Source organism: Misgurnus anguillicaudatus, chromosome 5 (genome assembly GCF_027580225.2).
Source record: "Misgurnus anguillicaudatus chromosome 5, ASM2758022v2, whole genome shotgun sequence".
Classification (NCBI taxonomy): Eukaryota; Metazoa; Chordata; class Actinopteri; order Cypriniformes; family Cobitidae; genus Misgurnus; species Misgurnus anguillicaudatus.
Genome location: NC_073341.2, coordinates 26,812,629 through 26,836,560, shown reverse-complemented (window position 1 = coordinate 26,836,560; position 23,932 = coordinate 26,812,629). Strand labels below are relative to the sequence as shown.

The 23,932-nt window shown below is 38.4% G+C and overlaps 2 protein-coding genes, 1 long non-coding RNA gene and 1 other non-coding gene across 4 annotated transcripts in view; 2 read left to right on the top strand and 2 right to left on the bottom strand.

The window, feature by feature from the left end:
- The first annotated feature begins 186 nt into the window (after window positions 1-186).
- LOC129415135 (small Cajal body-specific RNA 2) lies at window positions 187-584 on the top strand. The gene has a single exon (XR_008634722.2).
- Window positions 585-746: 162 nt separating this feature from the next.
- On the bottom strand, window positions 747-2,923 carry cfap276 (cilia and flagella associated protein 276). Its single transcript, XM_055169233.2, has 6 exons — window positions 2,784-2,923; window positions 1,724-1,893; window positions 1,446-1,562; window positions 1,223-1,338; window positions 990-1,090; window positions 747-879 (listed from the first exon to the last, which is right to left on the bottom strand). The coding sequence occupies exons 2-6, from the start codon at window positions 1,799-1,801 to the stop codon at window positions 809-811; spliced, it is 483 nt and encodes a 160-aa protein (XP_055025208.2). The 5' UTR covers window positions 1,802-1,893; window positions 2,784-2,923; the 3' UTR covers window positions 747-808.
- A 20-nt stretch (window positions 2,924-2,943) lies between these two features.
- elapor1 (endosome-lysosome associated apoptosis and autophagy regulator 1) overlaps window positions 2,944-23,932 on the top strand; it is a 65,823-nt gene continuing 44,834 nt past the window's right edge. The window contains exons 1-14 of the mRNA XM_055169219.2: window positions 2,944-3,162; window positions 5,472-5,592; window positions 5,944-6,124; window positions 6,460-6,607; window positions 6,823-6,903; window positions 7,570-7,675; window positions 7,775-7,924; window positions 8,332-8,420; window positions 8,523-8,700; window positions 10,378-10,506; window positions 10,987-11,077; window positions 11,226-11,331; window positions 11,617-11,754; window positions 11,951-12,214. Coding sequence (XP_055025194.2) covers window positions 3,088-3,162; window positions 5,472-5,592; window positions 5,944-6,124; window positions 6,460-6,607; window positions 6,823-6,903; window positions 7,570-7,675; window positions 7,775-7,924; window positions 8,332-8,420; window positions 8,523-8,700; window positions 10,378-10,506; window positions 10,987-11,077; window positions 11,226-11,331; window positions 11,617-11,754; window positions 11,951-12,214 — 1,857 coding nt within the window. The 5' untranslated portion in view covers window positions 2,944-3,087. The remainder of the gene's footprint in view (window positions 3,163-5,471; window positions 5,593-5,943; window positions 6,125-6,459; window positions 6,608-6,822; window positions 6,904-7,569; window positions 7,676-7,774; window positions 7,925-8,331; window positions 8,421-8,522; window positions 8,701-10,377; window positions 10,507-10,986; window positions 11,078-11,225; window positions 11,332-11,616; window positions 11,755-11,950; window positions 12,215-23,932) is intronic.
- LOC129423421 (uncharacterized) lies at window positions 14,510-20,267 on the bottom strand. Its single transcript, XR_012369679.1, has 5 exons — window positions 20,113-20,267; window positions 19,614-19,650; window positions 19,485-19,524; window positions 19,319-19,383; window positions 14,510-15,605 (listed from the first exon to the last, which is right to left on the bottom strand). It is a non-coding gene; the product is annotated as an uncharacterized lncRNA (long non-coding RNA).

The window sequence follows — 23,932 nt, the reverse complement described above, 5'->3', positions numbered from 1 at the left end:
TTAATCATTTCATAAGGAAAAATTACCATATAACACATAAGCGCACGACACTAACAGCAATTTTATCTAAAAAAAAGACAAAAAAAAGAAAATTGTAGCTTTATAAGCAAGCATACAGCAGTAAGAACGTATATAGGAAGACTAAAGTGCGTTACCGTTAGCGACCGCACGAGGGCACTGTGAGTTTTGCGAGTGTGTAAATGTTTCCCAGAATTCCACACTTCTATATAATGACGTCAAACAGGAAGTTAGTTCATTTGTGTGTGAGTCGTGTGTGTGAGGTGAGTGAGCGATTGTTTGTGTGCGTGAATGTTTGTATGTTTTCTGTTTAAAAAAAAATCTACACCGTGATCTTATTTGATCGGATCCTAGTTGCCCTGCTAGGATTCAGAGATGATAGTAACCGACTCGCGAGCTCCTGTAGCGATGATCGTGAGGCATTTCACATAACTCGGGGCAACTGCAGTTTTTAAGCTGTGGTGAGAAGTGATGAATCTGATCAGATATACAAGAGCAGACTGGTTTTTGGGTTTTGACCCAGTGATTCCTGTTTGTTCAGTGAGTATATAGCGATCCTGATCTCACCATAACTTTTAAAAGTGAATCCCTGAGTTTGTGTTGAACATCACAGAGCTGCACGCCACGGAGGCTGATTTTATAACTTACAGTAAACGGGCTGTTACGTTTTGAAGTTTTAAACTTTGTATTTTCTCCTATCATCCCAAAGAAGAGACCACACCAGAATATTATTTTCTTTTTTTATTTGTTGTTTTTTGTACATGTTTTCATTTAGGAGGATTTCAAACTTTTACGTGGAGTAAAAGCCGCCATCATGCTTCCTTGAGTAACCTCGGTTTGTAGATGCCGAGTGGTGAGACTCTGTAATTAAAATTAGACTAATAAGATACCACAATAATGTAAATGTATTCATTTAAATACTGTGATTTGACTTTTTTATTTTTTGTTCAATAAAGTTAAATCACACCCACCTATTGTCCCTTTAATACTGTGTATGGAGGCTTTCTGTGAGTCGACCCACACTTTAATTCCTTTGTATTCGGCCTCACATACTGGAACTTCTGAGTTCTTGCTGTTTTATACGGTATGGGTGGGTAACAAAATAAAAAGTTGATACAATGTTTATACAATTTGTCTTATTTTATCATTTAGAAGTAGCCTGCTTTAAATTTTGATAGGATTTATTCATATTGTCAGTGATTACCTATTGTCCTCTGAAACGGTTTCGTTCTGTGTCACAGTTTGGCTCTTGTTCTTAAATAATCCTAGATGGTGATTATATATCGATTTTAGATGAATGTCCAGACTGTCTCGTGGTGCCTAGTAACATATAGTCAATTAATAAAAGCACTAAATCCAATAAAATTAGATTAAGATTTTATAAAGGGGTATTGTGTGTTATGTAATAACCAGTCATGTAAACTCACTGTATTATCCCGATTAAAGACATTTCGACGGGAACTAGACATTGTTTCCGTGTTGTAGAGTCTTCTCCACGGTTCATTATTTTGGGCAAGATGTGTTGGTTCCTCATAAAACAATTTCTGCGCATAAAGTAAAAAAACACATCTAAATAAAATAAACCATGAAAGTATGTTTAAACATCATTGTATATTGTGTACAAAATAATTCTGTAACATTTACTGGTTTAAAGAAAAGAGGCTATTTGATGTTTACATTTAACATCACATTTAAACCAGCCTACCTGAATTTCCCTACTCCCTGTGAAAGTATTGTCGTTCTCATATCTCGGGAACGGGAAAGGATCTCGTTCTCGAGGCATATTCCCGTGATATGTCCAGTTTATTGCTGGAATGTTCAGATCTGTGGTTTAGGATCTTTTCGACCAACAATTGTTGTTTCTCCCATCGTTGCCTAGAAACCAACTTTGAGAGTCAATAGGTGCGTTCCATTCGACAGGGTCCCTGCGGAGTGTTCACTGCTCACTACTCCCTGAGCACGGTATATCAGTTGAAGTGGACTTCACGGACAATAACCGCTCATTTGGAACGGCCTGCAAACGTCATCAAAGAAAGTCAACGACGGGGTCGCGCAGATTGATATAACATAAATATATATAGGACTACATTCATATTTTAATTTTTATTTACTATCACATTTAAAATATGTACACTATACAACAACAAAAAAAACATTGAGTACTACGTAATGAAAAACGTATGTTTATTATACACTTTAATTGACTATTGCTGCTATTACTATTAACAGAATTGAAGCCCTGCTGTAACTGTCATGAAAATATGAAAGTAAACTTTTATTTGGTTAACTATGTGTATATATGTGTTTTTAAACGCTTGTCATATAATTGCATAGCGGTCTGACCGTTCCGACGGGTGATCACGTGATGCGCGCAATGACAGTTGGGTGATTACCGCTCTCCACTTTCTGTGAAGTGATGTATCGATGTTCCCTGATTCCCTATGCCGTGCGCAGTGCCCTTCGAACTGAACATGTTCGCTCCCTTCGGATTGGAATCTCACTTAAGATGGCGGAATACCCTGTGAAGTCCACTTCGCAGTCCACTTACAGTCGAATGGAACGCACCTAGTGTCGCACCACACAGCGCGAGGCGTTAAAAATTGATACGCAAGCTTTACAGATCGCACTTGAGTGTACTCTTTTACATAAACTGACAGTAAAGGTAGTTACTAAAGTGAAATCTAAGAAATCTGCGTGCTGTTAGTAACAACTTCACGTTTTCATGGGAACAAAAGTCATTATTTTAATTCTTTAATGTTACTCACTTTGCCTCTGTAGTCTTTTAAATAAAATATGTATGTTGGTTTTTACAAACGTGAAAAAAGTAAGTTGTAATACTTTTCAATCCCACTTTTTATATGAAATGACACGTCTTGCAGTTAGCTTTAACTAAACGCTATCCAAAAGGAACTGACCAATGGGAGAGCGGAGCGCGTACGCGCGTGCTCTCTGCAAACAGTGTCTGAATAAAAAGCGTTGCAAAATTACCTGAACTGTTTCTGTTTTGTTGACCACGCAAAAAACAACTAGCCTAATTTGAAAACAGAGACGATTCTTTTAATTTCAAGAATGCATTTTATAGTTGTCAGTTTCTTTCTCTTCTTACTTCTGACGGAAGCAACTGAATTGCCCAGCTGTAAAGAGGTAGGATGCAGTAACAGCTTTTCAAACGTGTTTCACATAATACAAATATAGATGATTTCTTCTGACAGCTTTTCAAACGTGTTTCACATAATACAAATATAGATGATTTCTTCTGCTTGCATTTTATCCTGTTAATAGCTCTGTCAGGCTTAGAGTATATTCATTTACTAGCATTTACAATTGTGGCAGGTGGAGGCACATTATTTTAAGTAGGCTACCTAACCTGTTGACAGGCTGCACTTACACACTTTCACAGAATAACACTTATTTTTAGCTAATCTGGTTGATTATCTGGTCCAAAACATAATTATACCAATATCATGACTAGCAGGTTACACTGTTGACTAGTTTTTTAATGTGTGCTTAATGCTTTATGGATGTGTTAAACAAAATCCAGTTTAGACTGTCATTTTAAACAACATCATTGGGGACACCAATTACAATGTTATACAGAATGGTCATGTCTTTTTATATTCTTTTGCGGTTCATTTTTGTAAGTTTGTGTATTCAAGACTATTTGATTTTATGATACAGTATGTAACATTAATTAGCCTATTGTCAGAGGTATAAATTAAATGAGGCAACATAAATGGAAATAAATCATAGTGTGCATATTTAAAAAACTGAAAGAGTTGGTTTGAGTGGTTTCAATACATTTGTACTTTTCTTGATGTGCACATGTGCAAAAAAAATTCTCATTGATTCTCCTTTATGCCTCCTCCCTGTGTTCCTGTTGCCAGGTGCATTAAGAAGTAGTCGGTTGGGGCTAAACAGTAATTGGATTCAAACTCGACCAGTCTACCTTAAAATGTATGGCTTGACCAGTCTTGAAAAAAGTTAGATGACTATTTTATAATACTAGTCTAAGCAGTTTATGAAACCGAACCGGCCATTGTTCCCCCAAGGCATAGTCATGTTTGAATAAGTGTGAGTGTGTTCATGGAACTGGGCTGCCCAAGAACCTTATCAAAACCAGATAAGCTTGTCTGCTGTCCTTTATAGCTGTGTGAAAAGGGAATCTGCTCTTGACAAGCTGCTGTATTGGTCTCCCTATATGGGTACCCATTTTGATGCCGCAGATTACTATAGTTTACCAAAATATATTATAAATGTTCTTGGTAAAATTGTATTGTACAGGAAAATATTTACACATTGTATAAAACAGGGGCTTGTTCTGAACCTGTCCAGGTGCAAGCATTCACACACAGATGCATCCTTATGACTTGGTGTTAAACAACATTACTTGTAAATGATTGACAGTTATGCCAAACATATACGGTCTGACTAAAAGAAGGTGAAAAGAGACCTTCCCGCGGACCCTGACATCACTGAACATGTTTTCTGTGGGTGTAAGAGATTCATCAGATAATCTGACCCCTAGGAAACACCATGGAAACAAATGTCATTCTACTCTGTTGCCTTTTTTCTTTACATGTATATGGATGTGGGGATTATGTTGTGGACGGCATGTTGAGGACATTGGAAATTTGAACACAGACACACACACTCTCTCTCTCTCAACTAATTTAGCTGCACTAACACAAATCACTTAGTGTGCCTGCATGGTCACTTGTTCTAGCTTTGTGAGATTTTGTTAACTATTAATCTTATTTCTACCCATGCAAGTCATTCGGGTTAATTTAGGTTCCTTGCTAACTGCCCTGTTTTTTTGCAGTGCCTTAATGAAGTCTCTTGTCAACAATACAAACCATTTAAAGTTACAATATATATTTTTTAAGCAGCACCCTTTAATCTTATAAATTAATTGTTAAAGATTATTTCAGAAGGCAAACTAAATAAATAAGGATGTTTGGAGGAGTTACCCTTTATTTACCAAAGATTTAATTTTATCAGCCTCTCCCCTTTCCTGTAATGCTGCGTAAATAATACCTGCAGAAGGCTGTTTGCTTAGACAAGGATAAGAAGACATCGTTGAGGTGCTTGATAACATGGGTGGGTCAGGCTATATGTAAATATTGATCTGACACGATTAAAAGGTGGCTGGTGTGAGGAAGAGAGGTTTGCTTACTAGCGACAACAGCTTTACATTATAAGCCTAAAATGACATCAATGTTTTGCTTTCTAGCTGTAAGAGATGTATTACCAGTGAGTGACCACTAAAGTGTTACTCGCTAACATATCTGGATAAACTAGGCATATTAGTAGCCTATTTCCACCTGTCAGAGTGTAAGTTTTACCTTCAACCAAACTCTGAGGTCCAACTTTTAACCGAAAACTAACCTCATAACGTTGTGTATGTCCTAAGGTATTTAAGTGTAATTGTTGCTGTGTGTTTTATTATTTTGCAGTCAGACTATCATTTTGAATACACAGACTGTGATGTTTTGGGCTCTCGATGGAGAGTGGCAATACCCAACAAGCCAGACACCTGTACTGGTCTACCTGATCCAGTCAAAGGCACCCAGTGCAGTAAGTTCTATCAGACTTAAAGGAATATTCCATTTTCTTAAAAGAAAAATCCAGATAATTTACTCACCACTATGTCATCCAAAATGTTGATGTCATCCAAAATGTTGATGTCTTTCTTTGTTCAGTCAAGAAGAAATTATGTTTTTTGAGGAAAACATTGCAGGATTTTTCTCATTTTAATGGACTTTAATACTATTAATCATTTTGGATGACATGGTGTTGAGTAAATTATCTGGATTTTTCTTTTAAGAAAATGGAATATTCCTTTAATCTGCTTCTTTTTTATTATGGGTTCAAATGAGGATAGCAAGATTGTTAATTTATCCCTAACTTCAAATTGCTTCTTGTCAGCATTCACCTGTAATGAAGGGGAATTTCTGGACATGAGGACTCAGGAGTGTCAGAAATGTGTGGCAGGGACCTACTCTCTCGGGACTGGCATCGCCTTTGATGAATGGGACAGTTTGCCTGCCGGCTTCATCAGCCATGGCATCAATATGAATTATGGAGATGTTTACACAAATTGCTCTAAGTGAGTGACTCACATACACTATATATATATATATATATATATATATATATACTCTTATAGTTTTAAGAAATCTTAAATTTAACTGTAATTGCAGAGCTTAGATGCAAAACCCTCTATTTAGTGGATTTTGACAAAAAGTAATAATAATATACAATAATCATTATCTACTATTGACGGAGATGGCATTTAGTGGCTTTTGCATCTGAGCTCCTCAACTGCATATATGAAAGTACTTGATGAGTCAGGACCTTAAATGATGCAGAATTACATTAAACTGACATCTTGAATATTGGTTTAATGGGAATACATTGCATCTCTCACTTTTTTAAATGAAGTTCAATATGGATCCCAAAAGGCGACTACATTGCTTCAAACACAGATGAGTGTTCTTCAACTCTCTCCTATTCTGTGAACCTAAAGAAGCCCGGATCAGTGTCTTTCCAGTACCTCTATCCAGACAACAGCATCTTTTTTGAGTTCTATGTAAGTACTGATAAATGTAAGCTTTATGTTACCACTTTTTTGTTATATTTATTCACTAAATATACTACAGGAGGACTTGCAGAAAATGATACCTATGTTTCTGTCTGAATTGTATTTAGCAAACATAAAATAAGTCATGTGTTTGTGTTTGTACATGCATGTACATCTTATACATGGACACATGATCAGTGTGTGTGTTTTGTGTGTGTTAATAGGTTCAGAATGACCAGTGCCAGTCTACAGACTCTGAAGACCGTTGGATGAAGCTATCAGAAAGTGACTGGGATTATCATTTTGTAAGTATGTCTGTATGCCAGTGGTGGCTGGTGACTGCTCTTCCGAGGGGTGCAAATTCAAAATATGCGTTTGGAGTGTCATGTGTGTTGCTCGTGTTTTAAAAATATGTTTGTTGCGTTATGTGAACCATGTGCATCACGTGTTTTGTCAAAATAAGTTCCTGCTGCACACGCGTCAAAACCGTTTATGATAAAAGAGACGCTCACGTTCATACACGCAAGACACTCCCGTAACAGTAAACTCTGATTACGCATGAGATTATGCGAGTATCAGGCAAACGTGATCATCTCTTTGTCCTAAACCCTATAGACGCGTCTGCAGCAGGTTCTTATTTGACAAGACACGTGATGCACATAGGTTCACTCGACGCGCCAAACACATATTTTGAAATTACGAACCACACACATGACGGGCCACATACATGTTGTGACGAACTTCGCATGGTGTGCCCTCGAAAAAAGAAGTCACCGGCCGCTACTGCTGTATGCGCTGGTTGGACCTCCAGTGAGATCAAACTGGCCTTACAATTCAGAAAAGCTTTACCTCATTTTGAGGACACCAAATTAAAATGCAAATGAAAAATAATAACTAAATGAAAGGAGTGGGTGTTATAAATATTACACATTACATTAAAGCTTTAAGGCCTTTTTGTGCTTTCCATCCAGGTGCAACTAAATAGTGGAAACAATGTCTTGTATTGGAGGACCACTGGTTTCTCTCTGGCTGGACGTACTGCCAAACCAGTTCTACTGAAGAACATTGCCATCTCAGGTTTTCATCTATTTCAAATATTTGTGCACCTCACTAAATTAATTGGAAACAATAAACAGCTTTTATCTGTTGAAATAAAAATGGACATTATCTGCACAGGGGTATCTTATACATCTGAATGTTTTCACTGTAAGCCTGGCACTTACAGTGATAAACCAGGAGCCGCTCGCTGCATCCCATGCCCTGCCAATTTTTACTCTAATAAAGGAGCCATAGAATGCCAGCCATGTGAAGAAGATACGTTTTCAGGTGTGGCAGATTTTATCGTTTTTTTTTTTTTTTTAGTGAAGAAGCAAGACTTATATACTATATACAATATTATGTTATTAGACTTACACAATTATAATAATTTATATATAAAAAGAATGTATATTTTACAAAACATTTCAACTATGCATTACACTGCACTGTAACAAAGTACTGGAATGTAATCATATGAAAGGAAATATGTAAATGACTTGCACACCCCAGTGCTTGTACGCTATAGGACTTGCCTTTCTGTAGAGGTGTGTTTTATCACTTTATCTTAATGTGCTCTTTCCTAATGCCTCTGGCTTTTTCCTCTCTCTCTCTCTCTCTCTCTCTCTCTCTCTCTCTCTCTCTCTCTCTCTCTCTCTCTCTCTCTGTCCTGTTCGTTTATGGATGTGTTACTTCAGGGATTGGATCTGGAACTTGTATACAGCGGCCACCCTGCAAGCAAACTGATTACTTCTATACGCACACACTTTGTGACTCAAGTGGTCAGGTACCATGGAAAATCTAGCTTCACGTTATTACAGTAACATTCAGATGCAACGATTGGTTGTCCATTTATTTTCTAAACAATCTATTTCTATTGTGTTTCCAGACACAGATGATGTTTAAGTGGATCGAGCCTAAGATCTGCAGTGAAAATGCAGAGGGGGCGATGCAGCTTCCAGCCTCAGGAGAGATGGTGGCCTGCTCGTCCTGCAATCCTGGGTTCTTCTCCAGCAACACCTTCACTTGTGAACCCTGCCCACATGGCTTCTATTCAAATGGGACAGGTAACACATGCACATCCTATGGAACAGACAACACACAAAATAAATAAATAATTTGCTTTAATTACTAAATGTGTATTATAGTATATTATTTAAAAGCATTCATAGTAAAGCAGCTATGTGAAAAAGTGTTGCCCCGCTTTCTGATTTTTTATTATTTTGCATGCATGTCATACTTTAATGTTTCAGATCATCAAATTTAAATATTAATCAAAGATAACACAAGTAAACACAACATTTTAAATGAAGGTTTTTATTATCAAGGGAAAACAAACCCACATTGCCCAGTAGGGTGGCCATTCGTGCCAGTTCCGCCGAACATGTTTTCGGGTGCGTTCTCCGGAAGTCGCGTTGGTCGACCGCATACGTCATCAAGGTCTAACATTTCAGGTTCAATTTCAGAAAAGCAACCGTTACATTTCAAGGTAGGAATAAAACTACAATGATTGTATGTCTTAAAAGAAATAAATCTTAATTTTCTAATGTATTTTAACTGAAATGTGAGAACCTCGATGACGTATACGGTCGTGCAACGCGACTTCTGGAGAACGCACCCGAAAACATGTTCGGGACGTGTCCGGCGGAACTGGCACGAATGCGCCCAGTGTGAAAATACGTATGTTCGCAATCAAGAAATCACTTAAATATGATCTGACTGACAAAGTGAATTTGATCAAAAGTTGCTCAAAAGCTACACCTCATGTTGAGATCCAAAGAAATTCGGGAACAAATAAGAACGAAAGTTATTGAGATCTTTCAGTGTGGAAATGGTTATAAAGTAATTTCTTAAGCTCTGGGACTCTAGCGAACAACAGTGAGAGCCATTATCCACAAATGGCAAAAACATGGAACAGTGGTGAATCTTCCCAGGAGTGGCCAGCCGACCAAAATTACCCCAAGAGCGCAACGACAACTCATCCAAGAGGTTGAAAACTGCTGCTGAGCAAACAAAAAATAGCATAAATGCTTGTCTCAGTTTTGTCAGAAAACATCTTGATGATCCCCAAAACGTTTAGGAAAATACTCTGTGGACTGATGGTGTGATGGTCTGGGGCGGTTTTGCTGCTTCAGGACCTGGAACACTTGCTGTGATAAATGGAACCATGAATTTTGCTGTCCACCAAAAAATCCTGAAGGACAATGTCTGGCCATCAGTTCGAGACCTCAAGCTGATGAGAACTTGTACACACCAGCAAGTCCACCTCAGAATGGCTGAAGAAAAACCAAATGAAAACTTTGGAGTGGCCTAGTTAAAGTCCTGACTTCAATCTTGTAGCATGACCTTAAAAAGGTGGTTCATGCTCAAAAACCCTCCAATGTGGCTAAATTACAACAATTCTGCAAAGATGAGAGGGCCAAAACTCCTCCACAGCGCTGTAACAGATTCATTTCAAGTTATCGCAAACATTTGGTTGCGGTTGTTGCTGCTAAGGGTGGCCCGACCAGTTATTAGGTTTAGGGGGCAAGTACTGTTTCACATAGGGCCATGTGTGTTTGTTGTTTGTTTAAAATCTGCATGTTGTGTTATCTTTGATTAATATTTAATTTGTTTCATGATCTGAAACATTAAAGTGTGACACACATGCAAAAAAAGAAATAATCAGGAAAGGGGCCAACACTTTCACACATCACTGTATGCTCACTCACACATTTGTTAACCTGTCTGTTATGTATGTTCAGAATGTTATGAGTGTCCTGCTGGAACAGAACCTGTTGTTGGTTTTGAGTATAAATGGTGGAACCAGATGCCCAGCAACATGAGAAGTTCTGTATTCAGCATAGAATACAGCACCACCGAGAGGACCACAGGTAAAAATGACTTTTTTGTTTATTTTGGCGACATCTGCCACAGTGACCACCACATGACCCATGACTGCATTTAAGGTCTGAAAAAGCTTTTTATCAGGACACACAGTGGAACAGTTTGGAAAATAAATGATGCACGCTTTTATGATCCTTTAGGTTGTTTAGTGTGTTTTGATTCAACAGCATCTTAGCTTAGCAGCGCCGTTTGAGCTTAGCTGGCGACTGACGTATTCCTGTGGGCGGGGTTTAGTCAAAAACTTGGGAAGTAGAGGGCTGTAGTCCAAACCTAACTAAAGCTTGAAAAATGGGATCAGGAAAACGTGACCTTTAAAATCCGTCTGACAGCTCAACTTATAAATCATTATTATAAGCTTACTGTTATGCAGTTTTAATTTTAAGAAATTTCAGGGGTCACCTGGAGTCACTCTTTCTCAGATGTCTTTATTAATGTGTTTTTATGTTATGGGGATTTTGTTTAAACAGGCTGGGAGGTAGCAGGTGACTACATCTATACCACACCAAGTGATCGAGACTCCGACTACATGTTATTGACTCTCCAAGTACCTGGATACAGGTGAGCAGATAAACTCATAGCATACACTGCCCCCAATGGCTGTAAACTGCTACTGCACTTCTATAAGATCTCAAAACATCAGTGAAAATAAATACTACTATGATACAAAAAATAAATGTATACCTAATAATGTTTTTTAATCTTACAGCTTGCCTCATTCTTTGAGTAAAGACACTGAGAGAGCTGAACTTTCCAAAATAACATTTGTGTTTGAAACCAACTGTACCGCTGATTGCAAACTGTATTTCATGGCTGTGAGTATAACAATCCATATTTTATATAGTACATTAAAAATTTAAAATAAGAGCCTGAACAAACTTGGTTGAAGTCAGTATAGCTGAAGTTATCATTTTTTCTGAGACCTTAAGGGGCGGTTTTCCAGACAGAGTTTAGTCCTTTCATGCCTAAATTAAAGCATGGACCTTAATTTAAAAAACACCTACTGATATATCTTAACATATATCATTGTCTCCAGCAGTATTATTTTTTGTAAAGTATGTTTGTAAAGACTACTTCAATGTCCTTATAAAACCTCTCAGGGGCAAAATGAATGGAACAATATGGTTGTGGAGAGTTGGAATGGCACTAAAGGGAAGCAGTCATACTCTTATCTTATTAAGAGTAACCATACCGTCAGCTTCACCTGGGGTTTTCAGCGCACCGGGATGTTCAGCCTGGTAAGACCAGGATCAAACTATGTTATCTACAAATACATTAACATGCCTCTCATCTATTATTTGTCTGTGTTGTATTGATTGTAACTTGTCAACAGTATTATTTGATAAATTATTAGAGAACAACGTATATTTTTTTGCTCTGTTTTTTCCCTGTTAACTATTAAGGATTTATGTAAAGTCTTTATCTGTGTTACAGGAAAATAAATACAGCTCCGACATTGCTAAGATCTACTCTGTTTACATCACTAATGTGATTGGGGGTGTGGCCTCTGAATGTCGACAATGTGCTTTGGCAGCTTCTGACCTTGACTCCGCCTGCGTGTCGTGTCCCCCAGGTCACTACATGCAAAATGGCACTGGGGTGTGTCAAAGCTGCCCGACTAATACCATCATTAACCCCGAGCAGCCAATTGGAAAGCAAGCCTGTATCGTTTGTGGTCCTAATACTTACAGTAATGAAGTAAGCACTATGTTTTTTATATCATACATCATTGTATGTATTTATATACTATATTAAAGGAAAACACCCCCTTTTTTCAATATTTTACTATGTTCTTACCTCAACTTAGATGAATTAATACATCCCTACTGTTCTGCCCTCACAATGGCGTCACTCTTCCCAAAGTTAGACAGACAGATAAACTCTTTCCAACACATACGCTTGTGGGAGAATGCTGCTTTATTCCACACCACGATGAATATGTCGAAAAACAGAGTGAAACTACAGAAAGGAGATGTAAATACAATAGAACTACTTAGTTATCTCCAAAAACAACACTAACATGAATTCATAGTATATATTTGTAAAATATCTGAAATTCCACATTACTTAGCTTTATAAATAGTAACTTTAACAAACTGAATAAAAATGAATCACAAACTTACAGACAATGCTTTCTACAGAGGATCACAAAATCAATGCTGCTTCAAGCTCCTTCTGTGTTGTTCTACATTTGATTGATGCAATTAACTGAATTTAACTGTTCATCCTTAACTGTATTTTTTAAAGAAAGCTACTATGTATTAGTATTAAATCAATAGCAAATATTAAAGATTAATGAATGATCCAGAACACTCCCCGCCTGGCATCCGTAGGATGTCATCATTGAACACGACACCTCTTATTCCATCTTTGACGGCAGGAGAAGGACTGTGTCGGAGATGGGACGTAAGTAGACCTTTGGTATTCCAGTTTTAATTGTCTTAACTTCAACCTTCCTGACTCTTCCATCATTACCTGGGAAACTCTTTTGTATAATGCCCATGGGCCAGTCATTTCTTTGAACTTGACCTTCCTTGAGGAGGACTACGTCTCCAGGTTGAAGGTTACGTTCTTCTCTTTGCCACTTTCTCCGATTTTGAAGAGTGCTTAAATACTCCCTTCTCCATCGATGCCAAAAGGTGTTGGCCAAACTTTGAACTTGTCTCCACTGGCAAACGTAGAGGTTCCTTTCATTGAAGTTGCCATTTGGAGGTGGAAGTGTGCCAGTCTTTTGTGTGAGAAGTGTTGCTGGGGATAGGATGAGTGGATTGTTTGGATCCGTTGATACTGGTGTTAATGGACGAGCATTTACAATAGCTGAAACCTCTGCCATGAATGTGATGAGGACTTCGTGGGTAAATTTTACTTGACTGATATTCATTAACATAGCATCAAGGATCCGCCTGGTGATGCCTATCATGCGTTCCCAGCTGCCTCCCATGTGTGATGAGTGTGGTGGGTTGAAACTCCAAGTGCAGCCATTTAAAGATCTAGCTTTAATGATTACAGGTGCTACAAATCCAAATGGATCAAATAGACTGTTCACTGTAGACAAGATTCCACGTCTTGTGTAAGGTTTCTCATCATCTGGTACCTGAAAGGTGAAGTTGTCTTTTGAAACATCCCAGCCAACCCCTAAGCTTCTCTGCATATGAGAAAGGTCAACAGCAAGGTTTAAGTCCCTTAGGTTCTCTGCTAAATCGTCCAAAGGGAATGCTCTCATTACTTCAATTCTGTTTGAGGCTATCTTGTGTAGGCGAAGATTTGAAGCTGCCAGAATGGCTTGGGCATTTCTAAGGAGTGTGATGGCTTCATGTTTGGTAGGTAGGGATACCAAAGCATCATCGACATAAAAGTTCCTCTCAATGAACTGTTTTACATCTGAACCATGTTCCTTCTCCCCTTCCAAGGCAGCTTTCTTGAGCCCATACATAGCCACAGCTGGTGAGGGACTGTTGCCGAAGACATGCACTCGCATTCTGAATTCCACAACTTCATTTTCTAGGTCATTATTACGGTACCAGAGGAAACATAAGAAGTTGCGGTGGTCTTCTCTGACTACAAAGCAATGAAACATTTGCTGGATGTCGGCTGTTATGGGAACCTTTTCTTTTCTGAAGCGCAGCAACACTCCAAGCAGGCTGTTATTCATGTTGGGCCCAGTAAGGAGTACACTATTCAAAGATACTCCATGATATTGAGCACTGGAATCAAAGACAACTCTAATTTGATCTGGTTTTTGTGGGTGATAGACCCCAAAGATTGGAAGGTACCAGCACTCTTCATTTTTGGAAAGAGGTGGTGCAGGTTCTGCATGCCTGTTTTCAAACATCTTAGTCATGAACTCCAGAAAATGGTCCTTCGTGCGTGGGTGTTTTTTCAGTGTACGTGTGAGTGATTGGAGCCGGTTACTTGCTTGTTGTCTGTTATTAGGAAGTCTTTGACGTGGGCCGCGAAAGGGAAGTGGAGCAACCCAGCTGTTTGATTCGTCTTGATATCCCAGATAGCAGACAAACAGTGAATCAACATTGAAATGATGTTAATCCATCAACCAAATTATCATTGAATCAACATTGAAATTTTACATTGATTTTTCATCAGGTTTGCACCCTGGAATAATGTTATTTCAATGATGCAAAATCAATCTAAATGGTTACAAAACCAATCTTAATTCAACATAAATTCAATCACTTAAGGTAGCAGACCAACAGTGAATCAACATAGAATTGATGTTGATGCCATTAACCCAATTATCATTGAAACAACGTTGACATTTTTCATTGATTTTTCATCAGGTTTGCAGCCTAGAATAATGTTATTTCAATGATGGAAAATCAATCAAGATGGATATAAGATCAATGTTTATTGAACATCATTTCAATAGTGTAATTAACAATATAGCAACATTGAAGCAATATAAAAAAACAAGCTTTATCTACTGCAGGATTCAGTGTTACTAAATCAAGTCTGTTTTGACTAGTTTTTAAATCAGAGACCATGTAGGGCTACAATTAACATACTTTAAACCAAAAAGTCACTAACTTGCAATACACCCACACAGTTTACACAGGATACATCACACTCAAGAAATTAAATACCACGAGCAAATAAACGTATATATATATCGTAAAATACAATTGTATGATTCAAATTTTTTTGCCATAAAATACAAAAGTACAAATTAAAATTATAAATATTATTGCCACTAGAGGACTCTGGAAAATTAAGACAACATCATAAACATACATCAGCAAAATGAATTTGGAAAAGCAATTCAATTTCAATTCAATTCAATTTTTAATGACCAGATACAGGTACCATACAAAACTCAAAGACACAACTGTACTTCTTGAAACATTTAGAAATTGAAACATTACCACAGATCATTGTTTAGGACTATTCAGTAACTGAAGCTCCTCCTCTGGTGCAAATGCGATGGATTTTCTTCACATTAAACAGAGACACTGTTGAACACTGCAGGCCCTTTTATACACCAATCCGTTCACGGGCATAACATAGCTGTTTTTGCACAGTCACAGCAAGGACATACTCTGAGGTCTCCTAAATTTCATTGGTTCTTGTGAGACATCTAAAGAATTAAAAACAAGCAAGATGGTAGAACCACATACTGTGGCTACATGGGGAAAATATTTCCTATACAACATAGTATTGTGTATGGAAGAGTGTGGTTCAAAATGAGATATATCACAGTATATGAGTGTTTCAGCTTTATGTTTATATTGTTTTTGGAATATACAAATTTGCCACTTACTAATTAGATTTTAACTAAATGCTCACCACAGTTTTAAAAATATAAGTTAAAGTTAGTGTTAAAGGGAAAATGCAATAAATAAATAAAAGATAAGTCTTAATAGACAGAATCTTGTTTTTGAATCAGTTATTTTTTGTAGGCTATTAAAGATATACTAAGCATTGGAGATGCACCAAAAGTAAAATTCTTGTCCAAAGCTGACAATTTAAAAAAACATTTTTCTAATTATTTTGCCAATTTTCTCAACATGATTGCACAATTAAAATTTTCAAAATGTCCTTTTTACTATATTTAGTTTACATTATTTAAAACATTTTTTTACATTACAGCAGTCATTAAATGTCCTTTTTACACCTGGTCACTTCTCTGATCAGATTCATTTGGTCACATAAATGAGTTAATGTTAAAGAGTTAATCCGATCTACTATTCTGCACAAATGGTAAATAACATTTTCACTTAGGAAACATTGTACTGTATGTTGAGCAGCGAACGCCGCTTGAGCGATGTAGTTTGACGATCCATTTGCTAACAGGACAACAACTTTTTTCAGAATGACAAAAAAAGAGACTGAACAAAGAAAGTAAAAAGCGACAAGACCACTTCGAAACAGACTCCATGATCATTACCTCATAGCACCTTCATATTTATAATCTCCATATTTAAAGATCTCATATACAGGTATTTTCCTTGTCTGGTTTGTGCATATTCATACTTGTTTGTATGCCTATTTCTAATGTTATGTATGCATAAATATAAAATACAATGCATACTATATCTTCAATAGCCTAGAAAATAAATAACTGATTTTAAAACAAGATTCTGTCTATCAACCCTTTATTTTTTGTTATATTTATTTCATTTTCACATTAACACTACCTTGAACTTAATACATTTGAAAAACTGTGATGGGCATTTAATTTAAAGCTAATTAGTGAGGGGCATATTTGGATATTCCAAAAACTATATAAACATAAATCTTAAACATACCGCTACCATGAAATAAAATGACAAATTGTGTGGGATGGATTTTGTCATACCGCCCGCATTCACGGCATTTCTGCAACTTAAATCAGGCTCAGCAGAGTGTGTCGACTGCCACGGGTGTTTGTACAAAAACTATTATGCGAGATAGAGGTAGTGATATAGGGCTGGACAATAACGCCCCATTCAGACAGACAGCGACCAGCAGTAGCAGAGCGACGCAATCTCATTCATTTCAATGGAAACCTGGCGACTTCCGGCGGCACGAGCGAAAGCGACCGTTGGCGACGGTATCGGCATGTTCAGCGATGCGAGAAAGTTCATAAAAGTTTAACTTTATGCAAATGTTGAGCGAATTTCGAGAGAGGCTACCAATGAGAACGAAGCAGTGGAGTTCACGTCATCCTTCTCTCGGCAGTTACTGGAGTGGATGGTACTCATTTGTTTATGATAACCAGATTTAAACACGCCTCATTGAAAGAGACGGGCGACACACAGCGATAACGTCGCTGGCTGTCTGAATGAAGGGTAATTAAATATCGAGGTATAATTTTTTTCAATGATATGGCTTCTAAACACATTTCCGATATTTCGATATACATTATTGCATCCCGTTGCCGTTCCCATGTCACTTCCCACGTTCAGACAGCCAGCGACGTTATCGCTGTGTGTCACTTCCCACATTCAGACAGCCAGCGACGTTATCGCTGTGTGTCGCTCGTCTCTTTCAATGAGGCATGTTTAAATCTGGTAGTCATAAACAAATGAGTACTATCCACTCCAGTAACTGACAAAAGAAGGATGATGTGAACTTCGCTGCTTCATTCTCATTGGTAGTCGCTCCCAAAATTCTCTCAACATTTGCATAAAGTTTAAATTTTCTTAACTTTCTCGCTACGCTGGACACGCCCAAGCAGTCGCCAACGGTTACTTTCGGTCGTGTCGGCGGAAGTCGTCAGATTTCCATTGAAATGAATGAGATTTACTGCTGTTCGCTGGCTGTCTTAATGGGGTGTAAAAACACTTATTAAATGCCGGTCAATGCGCTTCTTTCTTTAGAGCATGTGGCGTCTTTTGCAGCTAAGCAACCATGAGCCGTGCATTCCGGAAAACAATGCCTGATAGAATTTAAACTCTCATCTGTGCCTTGCGTCAAATCATATCATTGTTATTATGAGATCAATGAATCTGCTGTTCGCCCAGAGAAGAGCTATCACTCAGAATATGAGAAGGAGGTGCGGCTTTAGTTCGTGTCAAGTCACAGCTTCCAATGGTGACATCAGGGAGGGAGAACAGGAGATGTAATGCAACAAAAACTGAACTACAAATGAGAAAAATCAGGTTCACGTGTTAAAAAGGGGGAAAGGAACGTGCAATAGATAAAAGTATGTAGGCAGCTATTCTTCTCGTTATGAGTATATGTATAGACGGTTTCATCGGACGCACGTGATACACGTCTGGATCTGAACCTTACTTCCGGTTTCCTTTTTTTGATGGTCTGACTTGTTGCTAAACTGATCTCTTGAACAAATGCCTCGTCGAAAATAACAAATGTTTTTGTTTCTTAGATAATCTATGTGTTGTTTTTTGTGCTTGTTATATAAATAAACTACGTTTAAAGAACTTTGTTGTTATTTATTCTTAGCGGAGTTTACCGGAAGTTACGTGCGGATCACGACAGCCGCTTGTTTATGTTGTTACTGCTGAAACAGTCTATATGAAGTAGTATGCTAGTGTCCAATATATTATGTAGCTTGCTATGCAATTACAAATAGAGCTTTGATATAAATGTTTCTGTCCAACTATCTTATGTATCATTAAATAGCCTACTACCATTCAAAAGTTTTCGGGTCACTTACACTTTTTCAGATTTTACTATAATAGTGAATTGATAAAAATTATGGCACTATGAAAGTTAATACTGTGATTGAAGAATTTGTTATTAAAATGATCCATTAGTTTTAGAGCCCTGCATTACAACATTTATCACTGACTGAACCTTATTAATGTTAAAGGTGAGCCCTAAAGTCTAATTATTTGACAGTGAGTTTACATTTAATTTTGTATGAAGGCTAAATACAAAAAAAAAATGAAAGCAGTCGAAAATGGACAAAGAGAGACAGATTTAAACACCAAGTGTAAACGTAATGTGTATCTCTCGTCCACTTGTGATCTGATCGACGAAAACACATCTTAATACCAAGTTTAACAGCCCCTGGGATATTTTTCCTCACGTCGATGAAAAAGGAGTGTCTAAGCTACGTATATGGTTGCTTTTTGTATGTGATTTTAAGCGGAATCAGACTTTTTCCATGTTAAACATAAATCTGTGTGCTTTGATGGATCACAGGCAAAGGACAGTGCAAATTGTTCATTTTGTTTCATTGCTTTTGCTTTGTAGCTACTGGAAGCCATGTTAACCTTGGCATGACACGGCCGGGCCATCGTACGAGTTAAAACGCGTTCCGAATGGGTGGGGGGGGGGCTAGTTATATATATATATATATATATATATATACACAACATAAAAACTTAAGATTTACATAACCATAACATCTTCTCTCTGAAGAATCACTCTGAAGATTCACTCAGCTTCTTCTAACTTTGGCAAGTCTTTTAGAAAGAGTGATAGAGGTAATATGACAGAGATTAGTAGCTAGCGAATACACATCAGTTTATACATTTTGTACATTACTTAATTAATTGCCATTTACCTTTCATTATGTACTGTGACTGGATAATCCATTCGCTGACCTTTAATAAAAAAAAATACAAAGATAAACTAAGTAATAATTAACAACACCTGTCACATCATGTATCAACTGGCAGAAAGGCACTCTTACCATGTTTGAGAGAACGCAGGAAATCACTCTAATGGGCCTACAAAAAGAGAAATAATGAAAGGGAAAAACACTCCCATTAGGCAAGTTTTGAGCCAAACATTGGTTGTAATTTTGGTGAAGTATTGACTTCAGCCACGTCAAGCTATAAGGAATGTCAAAATACATTAGAACTTTTAAAATATATACTCTTCTTTAAGTAGGCTAAATAAACAATTCGTATTATTACTGTTCCTAAAACAACAACAGGCTTTATAAGGTTAGCCATAATAATATAAATAAACTGAACAGTTCAAGCAATTACATTAAATTAAGACATATTTACAAAAACACCCACGAAAAATTAAGCATTAACAAACCATTGTAAACCGCAAGGTCCTGCTACCACACCATTACTACGACATAAACTTGCAAACCTCCCCTAACAGTAATTACTAACTAAGCTGTAACAAACAAGACAGCAAGAAACTTATGCAAAACTTAATAAATATTTTAAACTTACCTCTAAAACCCCGCTGGCACTGTCGTTGTCCTTTCGCGCCCAAACTTAACGTTCTAATCTTCTGCGCTTCTAAACTGAGTGGCGGTTGGCAACTGAAGGGTCATTACTGCCACCTACTGGACTGGGTGTAGCGCATTTAATAGTCAGTGGGGGGATTTTTATTAGGGCCCGAGCACCGAGGAGCAGGCCAGAATGGCCTGCACCGAAAGGTGCGAAGCCCTATTGTTTTTGCTCGGATTATTATTTTTAGGGCCCGAGCACCGAGGAGCAGGCCAGAATGGCCTGCACCGAAAGGTGCGAAGCCCTATTGTTTTTGCTCAAATTTATTATTAGGGCCCGAGCACCGAGGAGCAGGCCAGAATGGCCTGCACCGAAAGGTGCGAAGCCCTATTGATTTTGCTCGGATTATTATTCTTAATATTATTTTTTTTTTTTTTTTTTTTTTATAATTTTTTTCAACACTTTTGGGAATTTTGAGTGCCTTAACATACTCGAAAACTCTTGAAATTTGGCACAGACGTCAGAGTCGTCCGTCATCGCAGAAAACCAAAGGCTGGAACACGGGCGTGGCAGGGGGGCTCTGTAGCGCCCCCTGTAATGAAAAAAAAAACATTGGTGCACAGATCGGACAAACATGTACGCACATGTACGAAAGTTGGTACGCATATAGATCTCATCGACCCGAACAACTTTCGTACTCTAACATATTAGCTCCACCCAACAGGAAGTCGGCCATTTTGGATTGTTTAAAAAATGCATGCGGTGAACTTTTAAATACTCCTCCTAGTGGATTAATGGGATTGACACCAAACGTGGTGATCATGAAGCTGAGACATTGTACTTGCTAAATTGCGAAGGGATTTTTGATATCTTGAACGGTTCTGCCATGGCGAAGCGACAAAGTCATGGCGAAATCAGAGAAACAGGAAGTGTCTAATATCTAAGGCAAAAAATGTCTTATTGTGATGACATGCGGGGTGTTTGTTCGTCTGAAGATTCTGATCGCATCGATGTGCCTATTGTGAGTCTCGGGTATAGCGCCACCACCAGGCGCCAGGAAGTGTGTCAGTCACAAAGCTGGATTTTTTTGACAGTTCCATGCAATGTTCTTTTAAATACTCCTTCTAGGATTTTCATGCGATTGACACGAGAAGTGGTCAACTTGATGCAGAGGCATAGTAGATGATAAATTGCGAAGGGATTTTTGATATCTCGAACGTTGTTCCCATGGCAACGCGTCAAACTTTACTTTCATTTTAAAGGCATATTTAAGCCTTACAGTTGCATGCAGTGAACTTTTAAATACTCCTTCTAGAATATTCATGCGATTGACTCCAGAAGTGGTCAACATAATGCTGAGACACTGTAGATGATAAATTGCGAAGGGATTTTTCATATCTCGAACGCTGTTCCCATGGCAATGCTGCAAACTTTACTTTTATTTCAGGCATATTTAGGGCTCTTGGCATGCTTAGATTAACCTAAAAGTTGGCACACACATCAGAGTTGTCGGCTGTTAAGTGTGCACAAAAAGGTCAGATATAGGCGTGTCTTATGAGTGGCTCACTAGTGCCCCCGTTTGTCTAAAATGTGGGGTTTCTTTTACCTAAAGTCCCCAAATGGCTCAGTAAGAACATTAAATAGCCCACTGATATTTACCCACTTGATGCCCTTGCCCACCGTGCATCGTTTTCTCGGACGCACCGTGTAGCGGTAAAAAAACGTGCGAGGGCACGCCATTGCTGCTTGCAGCTATATTTATTATTAGGGCCCGAGCACCGAGGAGCAGGCCAGAATGGCCTGCACCGAAAGGTGCGAAGCCCTATTGTTTTTGCTCAGATTATTAGGGCCCGAGCACCGAGGAGCAGGCCAGAATGGCCTGCACCGAAAGGTGCGAAGCCCTATTGTTTTTGCTCGGATTATTATTTTTATTATTTTTTTTATTTTTTTTTTTTATTATTTTTTTCAACACTTTTGGGCATTTTGGGGGCCTTAACATACTCGAAAACTCTTGAAATTTGGCACAGACATCAGAGTCGTCCGTGATCGCCGAAAGCCAAAGGCTGGAACACGGGCGTGGCACGGGGGCTCTGTAGCGCCCCCTGTAATGCAAAAACACACAGGAGTGCGCAGATCGGGCAAACATGTACGCACATGTACGAAAGTTGGTACACATATAGATCTCATCGACCCGAACAACTTTCGCACTCGAACCTATTCGCTCCGCCCAACAGGAAGTCGGCCATTTTGGATTGTTTAAAAAATCCATGCAGTGAACTTTTGAATACTCCTTCGAGGGAATACATGGGATTGACACCAAACGTGGTGATCATGATGTCGAGACATTGTACTTGCTAAATTGCGAAGGGATTTTTGATATCTCGAACGGTTCTGACATGGCAAGGCGACAAAGTTGTGGCGAAATCAGAGAAACAGGAAACGTCTAATATCTAAGGCAAAAAATGTCTTATAGTGATGACACGCGGGGTGTTTGTTCGTCTGAAGATTCCGATCGCATCGATGTGCCTATTGTAAGTCTCGGGTATAGCGCCACCACCAGGCGCCAGGAAGTGTGTCAGTCACAAATCTTGATTTTTTTGACAGTTCTATCCGATGTTCTTTTAAATACTCCTTCTAGGATATTCATGCGATTGACACCAAAAGTGGTCAACATGATGCTGAGACATTGTAGATGATAAATTGCGAAGGGATTTTTAATATCTCGAATGTTGTTCCTATGGCCACGCGACAAATTTTACTTTCATTTTAAAGGCTTATTTAAGCATTACAGTTGCATGCGATGTTCTTTTAAATACTCCTTCTAGGTAAATAATGTTATTGACACCAGAAGTGGTCAACATGATGCTGAGACATTGTAGATGCTAAACTGCGAAGGAATTTTTGACACCTCGAACGCCGTTCCCATGGCAACTCGTCAAACTTTACTTTTATTTCAGGCATATTTAAGGCTCTTTGCGTGCTTAGATTAAATTTAAATTTGCCACACACATCAGAGTTGTCGGTTGTTAAGTGTTGACAAAAAGTCAGATAAAGGCGTGTCTATTTAGTGTCTCACTAGCGCCCCCGTTTGTCTAAAATGTGGGGTTTCTTTTACCTACAGTACCTAGATGGATCAGTAGCAACATGAAATAGTCCACTGATATTAACCCACTTGATGCACATGCCCACCGTGCATCGTTTTCTCGGAGGCACTGTGTGGCGGTAAAATAACGTGCGAGGGCCCGCCATCGCTGCTTGCAGCTATATTTATTTTTATTTTTATTTTTTTTTTATTTTTTTCAACACTTTTGGACATTTTGGGGGCCTTAACATACTCGAAAACTCTTGAAATTTGGCACAGACATCAGAGTCGTCCGTGATCGCCGAAAGCCAAAGGCTGGAACACGGGCGTGGCACGGGGGCTCTGTAGCGCCCCCTGTAATGCAAAAACAAACAGGAGTGCACAGATCGGGCAAACATGTACGCACATTTACGAAAGTTGGTACACATATAGATCTCATCGACCCGAACAACTTTCGCCCTCTAACATTTTAGCTCCGCCCAACAGGAAGTCCGCCATTTTGGATTGTTTAAAAAATGCATGCGGTGAACTTTTGAATACTCCTCCTAGGGGATTCATGCAAATGACACCAAATGTGGTGATCATGATGTCAAGACATTGGACTTGCTAAATTGCGAAGGGATTTTTGATATCTCGAACGGTGTTGCCATGGCGAAGTGGCAAAGTCATGGCGAAATCAGAGAAACAGGAAGTGTCTAATATCTAAGGCAAAAAATGTCTTATAGTGATGACACGTGG

Coding starts and splice junctions, on each gene's coding strand:
- cfap276 (XM_055169233.2), bottom strand. CDS start 1,801: ATGCCTCGAGAACGAGATCCTTTCCCGTTCCCGAGATATGAGAACGAC. Junction 1,339..1,445: donor TCTTTAATCGGGATAATACA/GTGAGTTTACAT, acceptor ATATGTTACTAG/GCACCACGAGACAGTCTGGA. Junction 1,091..1,222: donor ACCGTTTCAGAGGACAATAG/GTAATCACTGAC, acceptor CGTATAAAACAG/CAAGAACTCAGAAGTTCCAG.